Genomic DNA, 9,275 nt, shown 5'->3' on the forward strand with positions numbered 1-9,275 from the left:
ACCGAAGATATTACTAATAGTATTGTAACGCCCTCGCCTGGTGGTGAGGAGGAAGCGCCCCTAGGCGCTCGTAGTACCGCTGGGCATGCTGGGAGTGGTAGCCGGGGAGAGTCTGAGGGTCAGCACGATGACCAGCGGCTGACCCTACCTGTGTAAATAATGTCCTAGTAATTCTAGTGCTCTGTGTAGTCCTGTAAAAGTGTAGTGTGTTGTTAGGTAATTACCACCCTAAATATGTGTACGTGTTCCGTCAGTCTCCTCATGTGTGTGTAGATCCTGTGTTGGGTTTTGTGTGGTTGAAAACGAATAAAGCTAATGCTTGTTTGTTAATTGCGTCTCCACTCGTCCTTGTTCTGAGAAGAACCTGTAAACGCTACATTGGTGTCAGAAGCGGGCAGAATGCACAACTCGTGGCAGACAGTACCCGATTCTATTAAGCGCCTGCTGACGCTGGAAGAAACAGAACCCATCGGCAGCGCACATAGGGAGCCTGAGCAACTCCAGGGTGCGACAGGTGGCCACAGCCCTTACCAGGGCTATTCAATAGTGGTCCCGCCGGTAGAATTGGGGCGACCGGCCGCTACTCCTGGTCAGCGAGCACCCCAGATAGAGGATACTCTCCCTGCCGGAGCCGATCAGCGATTCCCACACCCATCGGCGCGGGTGAGACCAGGTCGCTACAATGGGGAAGCGCCGTGGGAAATCTACGAGGCGCAGTTCCAGCTCGCGGCCCGGACGAATGGCTGGAGCCGGGCGGAGATGGTCGGCCACCTGGCGGCGGCGCTGGAAGGAGCGGCCTGCCAGGCGAATACAGAGGCGAATACATGGCGCTGGCAGCGGCTCTACAGCTGCGCTTCGGTGTGGAGGAGGCGCCGGACTTGATGCGGGAGAGGCTGGCCCTGCGGCGGCGCCAACCAGGAGAGCGACTGGGCCCGGTTGCCGCTGATGTCGCGTTCCTCGCCCGCCGAGGATACCCAACTTTCCCCCGGGAGGCGTAGCGGGAGATGGCTCTCCAGGCTTTTCTCAAGGCCCTCTCACCCGAGGAGCTGCGGCGCCACGTGCAGCTGGCCGCGCCAACATCGCTGGAGCAGGCCTTGGCCCTTGCTACACGGGCTGAGGCCGTGTTCGGGGTGGCTGGAAGCGCCAGCAGACGCAGTGCGCCCTGCCGGCTGACCGAGACGGCGACGGAGGGATCCAGCGAGGGGGAAGAGGAGCCAGCCCGGCCAGCGACCCCCGCGTAACAGCCCCGCACGCTGATTTGCAACCGCTGCGGGAAGAGGGGACACCGAGCCCGGTTCTGCCGGGCACCCGAACCTCGCACTCCTCGATCGGCGTCGGGAAACGGGAACGGGGCGGCTCAGCGTGGGGAAGGCCGCCCCTCGAACACCTCAACCCCCACTCCGGAGAGCGCTGTTAAGACCGGCGCCCCTCACGCCACCGTGGGGCGAGTCGGCTGTAGCCGGGGCCTGTACCTCCACTGCAAAATCGAGGACAAACCCTGCCTGGTCCTACTCGACACCGGTTCATCGGTAACCCTACTCCGGCCGGGCGTCCTCCCCGACACCGAGGGCACCAACCCCCCAGGATGGGAGGCCTCCAGCCTGCGGCTAAGGACCGTGACGGGACAGCTCGCTGCAGTCCGGGGGAAACAGGTGCTTGCCTTCCGTCTAGGTGCAGCGACGGTGCGCCACCCCTGCTACCTCGCACCCATCCAGGAGGACTGCATTCTGGGGCTGGACGTACTGCAGCGAGTGGGGGCCAGTTTGGACTTGAGCCGGCAGGAGTTGGTGTGGCAGGGGGAGCGACTTCACCTGGTGGAGGGCAGGCCCGGCGAAGGCCGAGGGACGCGGGCTTGCCGGAGCCGGGAGAAAAAGAGGCAGTGGCGGCGGCGGGCCTGTGAGCCGGGGAGCGAGCGTGCCGGATCCTGCTCCCAAGTCAGCCGGGGGACCAGACAAGGCGGCGACGGCGGGGGCCGAGCGTTGCGTAGAAAGCGAGGCGCGCCGTTGAGGATCTCTACCAGCGGAGCTGCGAGGGCCTCGATCAGGACCAGCGGCAGCGGCTCCAGGAGCTACTCGCCCAGAACGAGGATCTCTTTGCGGCGAGAGATGAGGACTGCACCCGCACTGCCCTGGTCCAACACGAGATCAACACCGGCGACGCTCGGCCCATCCGCATCCCACCGGGACGCATGATTCATGCCAAGCGGACCGCCGCCGAGGAAAAGATCCGGGAGATGGCCGCAGCGGGGGTGATTGAGCCCTCTGCGAGCCCGTGGTCGGCGCCAGCTGTACTGGTCAAAAAAAAAGACGGCTCGTGGAGGTTCTGCGTCAACTACCGCAAGCTGAACGAGGTCACCCGGAAAGATTCCTACCCCCTGCCGAGGATAGATGACGCCCTAGACTACATCACCGTGTCGACCTGGTTCAGCTCCCTGGACCTCCGCTGCGGCTACTGGCAGGTACCGCTTGCTCCCGATGCTCGCCCAAAGACGGCCTTTTCTATCAGCCAGGGCCTCTGGCAGTTTACTGTCATGCCTTTTGGCCTGTGCAATGCCCCGGCGACGTTCGAGAGGCTGATGGAGAGGGTGCTGGCATCTGTCCCGCGGAACCAGTGTGTGCTGTACCTGGACGATCTGCTGGTTCATGCCCGGGGCTTCGACCAGGCCTTGACAAACCTCCAGGCGGTGCTGGCCTGCATCCGCCGTGCTGGCCTGAGGCTCAACCCCCGCAAGTGCGAGCTCCTGCGGCGGGAGGTGACCTTCCTGGGACATGTTGTTGGACCGCGAGGGGTGGCTACGGACCCAGGTAAGGTTGCCGCAGTGAGGGGCTGGCCGACTCCACGCACCGTCGCGGAGCTGCGCAGCTTTCTGGGGTTGGCCTCATACTACCGGAAGTTCGTCCGGGACTTTGCCAGCATCGCTGCCCCGCTGCACCGCCTCACCGACAAGGGCCGCCGTTTTGACTGGGACTCGGGCTGTGAGACTGCCTTCGGCCGGTTGCGTGAAGCTCTGGTGGGGGCCCCCGTGCTGGCCTACCCCGACCCGCGGTTGCCGTATGTTCTCGATACCGACGCGAGTGACTCGGGGGTGGGCGCGGTGTTGGCGCAGGAGGGGCCGGATGGGGAGCGCGTAGTGGCATACTATAGTCGGGCTTTGACTAGGCCTGAGCGGAACTACTGCGTGACCCGTCGCGAGCTGCTGGCGGTGATGGCGGCGGTCCACCACTTCAGGCCGTACCTGTTCGGGACCCGGTTCCGGCTGAGGACCGACCATGCGTCCCTCACCTGGCTGCTCCACTTTAAGGAGCCGGAGGGGCAGATGGTGCGATGGATAGAGATCCTGCAGGAGTACGACTTCACTGTCGTGCACTGTGCGGGGTCTCGCCATCTCAATGCTGATGCTCTCTCGCGGCGCCCCTGCGAGGCCGCGGACTGCCACCACTGCGCCCGGCGGGAGCAGCGTAAGGAGGCTGTCCGCACCGTGGCGGGGGTGAGCACCGCGGCCACGGCCCGGGAGGGGCCGCTGGGGGTGAGCCTGCCAGACCTGGCGCAGCGTCAGGCAGCTGATCCTGACGTGGGGCCGGTGCTCCGCTGGAGGGCAGCAGGAGTGCGGCCTACGCGAGAGGAGCTCGCCCCGCACCCAAAGTCCGTCAAGGCCCTCTGCGCCCTGTGGGAGGCCTTGGAGGTAAAGGACGGGGTGCTGTGCCGGGGGTGGCGGGTACCCTCCAGTGGCGAGGTACGGTGGCAGCTGGTGGTGCCTCGGTCGCTCCGCGGGGCGGTGCTCCGAGCGGTGCACGGCCAGCCGGGCGTGGGGCACTTCGGCGGTAAAAAAACCCTGCAGCGTCTCCGAGGCCATTTTTATTGGGGTCTTTGCCACCGGGACGTGGAGCGGTACTGCCGAACGTGTGCGGTGTGCGTGGCGCAGAAGGGTCCCCCCGAGCGCTCCCGGGCCCCCCTCCAACAACACCAGGTGGGGGCTCCTATGGAGCGGGTGGGGGTGGACGTTTTGGGCCCGTTTCCGCGCACCGAGGCTGGGAACCGCTACGTCTTGGTGGCCATGGATTATTTTACGAAGTGGCCGGAGGCCTACGCCCTCCCGGACCAGAGTGCCCCCACGGTGGCCGATGCACTGCTGGAGGGGATGTTTGCCAGGCTGGGGGTTCCGGAGGAGTTACACAGTGACCAGGGGCGTAACTTCGAGTCCCAGGTCTTCGCCAGAGTGTGCCAGCGCCTGGGGATCACTAAGACGCGGACCACACCGCTGCATCCCCAGAGCGACGGGTTGGTGGAGCGGTTTAATCGGACGCTCACCACCCAGCTGGCCACCCTGGTGTCCCGGCACCAACGGGACTGGGACCGCCACCTCCCCCTTGCGCTCTGGGCATACAGGACCGCGGTCCAGGAATCCACCGGCTGCACCCCGGCCTCGCTCATGCTGGGCCGGGAAATGCGAACACTGGTGGACCTGGTCTTCGGCCCGCCGCCCGGAGATGGGTCGGCACCGCCGGCTGGACCGGACTACGAGTGGGACCTGCGGCAGCGGATGCAGCGGGTGCACAGCTTTGCACGGACCCACCTGACACAGGCGGAGGTCCGGCAGAAGCGGTACTACGACCTGCGCTGCAGGGGGCCTGCCTTCCAGCCCGGGGACTCGGTTTGGGTGTACAACCCGCGCCGCCGCAAAGGCCTCAGCCCTAAGCTGGCGCCGTCGTGGGAGGGGCCCGCTGAGGTACTCGGGGTGGTGGGCGAGGTCTGCTACCGTGTCCGGTTGCGAGCACGGGGGAGAGTGGTGGTCCTGCACTGAGACCGCCTGGCCCCCTACCGGGCCCGGGAGGAGGAGCCATGTGGGGAGGCTCTAGAGGAGCACCCGGGGCTGGAGCCGGCCGATAGTGGGGCGTCCGTGGGTCGCCAGCCGTCACCGCGGCGCAGCGGCCGCTCACGCAGGGTTCCGCAGCAGTTGGCCGAATACGAGTACAGCCTGAGGGGGGTGTTCGACGTCGGCGAGATGCCAGACGCTTCAGGTGGGGGCAGTGTAACGCCCTCGCCTGGTGGTGAGGAGGAAGCGCCCCTAGGCGCTCGTAGTACCGCTGGGCATGCTGGGAGTGGTAGCCGGGGAGAGTCTGAGGGTCAGCACGATGACCAGCGGCTGACCCTACCTGTGTAAATAATGTCCTAGTAATTCTAGTGCCCTGTGTAGTCCTGTAAAAGTGTAGTGTGTTGTTAGGTAATTACCACCCTAAATATGTGTACGTGTTCCGTCAGTCTCCTCATGTGTGTGTAGATCCTGTGTTGGGTTTTGTGTGGTTGAAAACGAATAAAGCTAATGCTTGTTTGTTAATTGCGTCTCCACTCGTCCTTGTTCTGAAAAGAACCTGTAAACGCTACAGTATTAATAATGAATGACCTTGGACAAGCTGTAAACTCAAAGTATTACGCTGGTCCACATTCTTTATAACCATCATTTTAAACGAAAAGATTTTATTTTTTCATTGACAAACAGTAACACCACAGCATTTCGTTGATCTAACTAACAAGGACAGGGCATTAGCTAGCCAATATGATAAAGGAATAAATTATTTTTTGTTTATTTATTTCTTTAGCACATTTATTTGAACATTTCCATCGATTGTACAAGCACTTGGAAACTGTTCAATCCCTAGTTCGTCAGGCATTTTCTTTTACTATAACAGACATAAAAACTCCCTTGCTTTTAACAGATCGTTTCATAATTTCTAACAATGAAAATGATTTAAACTGCGACACTTATCATTCAACCAGAGCTCAAAATATCACAAGGATCCTCAAGAGCACAACAAAGACAACAGAAAAAGATGTGTATCAGATACATGAGAATCTGAGCTATTTTATCTACGCTTTCTTATCTATGCTAAGAAGTAGTCTTTAAAATGTCTTAATCACACAGTAAAAAGTCAAAATTCTGGGGTGTGCGTAAACCAGAGATTATGGCACCGCTTCAGAAGGGTGTCAGCCAGTCAGATTCCAGGACCGGCATTATCTGTTTTATATTCTCGATTATAATATGGAATCACGTATCTAAAGAAATTAATAATGTTATTAATTTAAGGATCTAAATATCTAAATCTATGTATCTATATAGCTGGTAGTATTACTGTATTTCACTTTCTTTGTAAACACGTTTTGTTAACACCCAAATCGCAGGTGGATTCTGTTTTTTGTTATGGTCTGTAGCTCAAATCCTGCTTAACTAAAAATTAGACACGAGAAGAGTATTATTGGACAATGTTGTGAGGCTCTGGCGGAATTTCTCTGTAAACTGAAGAGTTATAGAGGAGACATGTTGTGTATCGCTTCTTTTTACACTTGTAAAAAAACATTCCAATGTTAATGCGACACGGAAGATATTGTGGTGTATTGGCCGTTAGTGAAAAGATTTAATCTCTTTACTGTGCACATTTTAATCCGCTTAGTATTGAATATTTATATGGAATTTTACCACTAAAGGGAAATTTTAGTAGCTAAGCATAAAAAGCAGAGGAGCATAACGAAGGTCATAAAGGTCATAAACGATATTACATTTAGGAACATAAACATTATGTAAACTGTATGTTGCTGATATTGGTATTTTAAAGAAAAAATACACACCAATATTCCATTTCTCCCTAAACATTTTAAGCATCAAAGTCTTACATGTGGTTAACTTTCTGACCATATTACTCTATCTGTATTGCTGTTTCAGTACATGTCAAATGACTTGCCTCGGTGGCGTGACGGCTTAAGCGACCGATTTATAGTATAAGCGTGAGGTCGGGTGTTCAAATCCAGCAATCACTATGAGTTTTCTTTTAACAAAAACACTTCTTTGAAAAACTAAAATAGCAAATATTATGGATACTACAGTATATTGACATTTTTATATTTCAAAATAACACATGTTCGTACTGTATGTACAGTACACAGCGGTACTGCAGGTTGAACTGTAGAGTGCAAATCCACCTGAGCCCAAAAGCCCAACATTAATGTGCATTCGCCTGGCGTTGCGCGGTTTTCATCACTCTCTGCGGGAGTGCTGGCTGTGCCGAATTAAACCGGTTTCACAAGTATTTTCAAAGTAGAAGGGGGCGAGTCTTCCAGCAAAAGACACCTCCCCCCCTCCAAAACCCCTTTTTTTGCTTACAGTATACTACTTACAGTATCAACAAAAACCAGCTGTCAAAATTTTTTTTTAAAAAAGTCAATTGAGTGTCTATAATATTGCTATTTTGCTATTGCTAATTGCTATTGCTACTATCTGAGTCTCTGTGTCTACACTGTTTGTAAACAAACCGGTCTCACAGGTATTTTCAACCCCCAGCCACTGTTGTTTCATCAGTTGTTATCCTGTAAAGGATACTTTGAAAATACTTGTGAAACCGGTTTAATTCGGCACAGCCAGCACTCCTGCAGAGAGTGATGAAAACCGTGCAGTGCCAGGCGAATCCACATTAATGTTGGGCTTTTGGGCTGAGGTGGATTTGCACCCTACAGTTCAACCTGCGGTACCGCTCTGTACTGTACATACAGTACGAACATGTGTTATTTTGAAATATAAAAATGTCAATATACTGTAGTGTCCATAATATTTGCTATTTTAGTTTTTCAAAGAAGTGTTTTTGTTAAAAGAAAACTCATAGCGATTACTGGATTTGAACACCCGACCTTACGCTTATACTATAAATCAGTCACTTAAGCCGTCACGCCACCGAGGCAAGTCATTTGACATGCACTGAAACAGCAATACAGATAGAGTAATATGGTCAGAAGGTCTACCACATGTAAGACTTTGATGCTTAAAATGTTTAGGGAGAAATGGAATATTGGTGTGTATTTTTTCTTTAAAATACTAATACCAGCAACATACAGTTTACATTATGTTTATGTTCCTAAATTAATATTGTTTATGACCTTAGTTATGCTCCTCTGCTTTTTATGCTTAGCTACTAAAATTTCCCTTAAGTTGTAAAATTCCATATAAATATTCAATACTAAGCGGATTAAAACATGCACAGTAAAGACATTAAATGATTAAATCTTTCCACGACTGACCAACGCAGCACGAGTGCCCGTCGGTCATTTTGGCCAGCCAATCATGTACCGCGTTATGACGCGCTATGACGTAGGGAAATGCCTGAGGTACGTGTTTGTATCACGAAATTTGAATGGCTGCATCTGTATGTTGTATGTTGACAAAATCAAGAGTGCAAAAGTATTCAGAAGTTTTTTGTATTACATCTTAAATAAATTTGTAATTATATTGTTTAGTAGATATTTCAGTAGGCATGCATACGTTACTATGAAGCTATGAATGAAATATTGTACATGTGCTACTGTAACACAAACCATTTTCTTTTTCCATTACTGTCTTGTCATTTTTCCAAATCACTGTGATTTAACCAGTCCTTTGATAAAATAACTTATTATAGATGACCTACAGAAATGTCTATTGAGAATTGTGACATTTTTATAGAAACATGTAGGATATATTCTTAAGGTTTTGCAGCATAGTTCTAAACTAAAAAAAAAAATGATGTATTGACCAATCAAGTTTTGACATCCTTAGTACTGGCTTCTTAAGTGGAAAAATATTTAATTTTCTTTTTGACTTTGTCCTCCGCAAGGCGAAGCAATATTGTTGTGGAATATGCACTGGGACAGGGAATTGATGCTCTAGCAGAGAAGAGAAAAAAAGATACATTAATGGGTGTAAAGGAATTTTTACTGACAGGTTAAAATAACTATTTTTTTTAGTCTTGAACAGAGACATCTGTGCACCTGAAAATACATGTTTTTTTAGTTAAATTAAACTTAAATTTCATTGGTGTAGTTTACAGATGTAGTCCTTCAAAATGTGCAGTAAAACCACATACAGCAGGAATTGCGCTACAGGCTACTGCAGTACGTGATTTGGTGGCCAAAATGATTGACAGGTGGCACTTGTGGTGCATTAGCTGTTAGTGAAACGATTGCTTTATTTAATCTCTGTACTGTTCATGTTTAAATCTGCTTAATATGGAATTTTACAACTAAAGGGAAATTTGGGTTGCCGAGCATAAAAATAACAGGAGCATAACATCTCTGATTGTCAAACTATATTAATTTGGGAATATACAAAGTGTATATGGCTTGTAGTGGTAGTTTAAATAAAACAAATACACAACAGTATCCTACTTTGTTCATAAAGATTTTATGCATCAAAGTCTTTCACTCAGTCAATTACTGTGGTTATTTTGGAAAAGTTGTGACGTGCTAGTTCTGACTAT

At 52.2% G+C, this 9,275-nt stretch overlaps 1 protein-coding gene across 1 annotated transcript; it reads right to left on the minus strand.

The window, feature by feature from the left end:
• Window positions 1–540: 540 nt before the first annotated feature.
• On the minus strand, window positions 541–3,853 carry LOC148821777 (uncharacterized). The gene is made up of 5 exons (XM_088929977.1): window positions 2,986–3,853; window positions 2,181–2,290; window positions 1,895–2,068; window positions 1,153–1,267; window positions 541–677 (listed from the first exon to the last, which is right to left on the minus strand). The coding sequence occupies exons 1-5, from the start codon at window positions 3,851–3,853 to the stop codon at window positions 541–543; spliced, it is 1,404 nt and encodes a 467-aa protein (XP_088786103.1).
• Between the last annotated feature and the right edge of the window lie 5,422 nt (window positions 3,854–9,275).

This window comes from Atractosteus spatula, chromosome 13, assembly GCF_055471065.1.
Source record: "Atractosteus spatula isolate fAtrSpa1 chromosome 13, fAtrSpa1.hap1, whole genome shotgun sequence".
NCBI classification, from domain to species: Eukaryota; Metazoa; Chordata; class Actinopteri; order Semionotiformes; family Lepisosteidae; genus Atractosteus; species Atractosteus spatula.

What these genes read in the sequence shown, in the direction of transcription:
- LOC148821777 (XM_088929977.1), bottom strand. Translation starts at nt 3,853, where the DNA reads ATGGCCTCGGAGACGCTGCAGGGTTTTTTTACCGCCGAAGTGCCCCAC. An exon ending in GGCATGAATCATGCGTCCCG is followed by an intron (nt 2,069 to 2,180) that starts GTGGGATGCGGA and finishes CTGGGCGAGTAG; the next exon opens with CTCCTGGAGCCGCTGCCGCT. An exon ending in GCTCGCTCCCCGGCTCACAG is followed by an intron (nt 1,268 to 1,894) that starts GCCCGCCGCCGC and finishes CTCTTCCCGCAG; the next exon opens with CGGTTGCAAATCAGCGTGCG.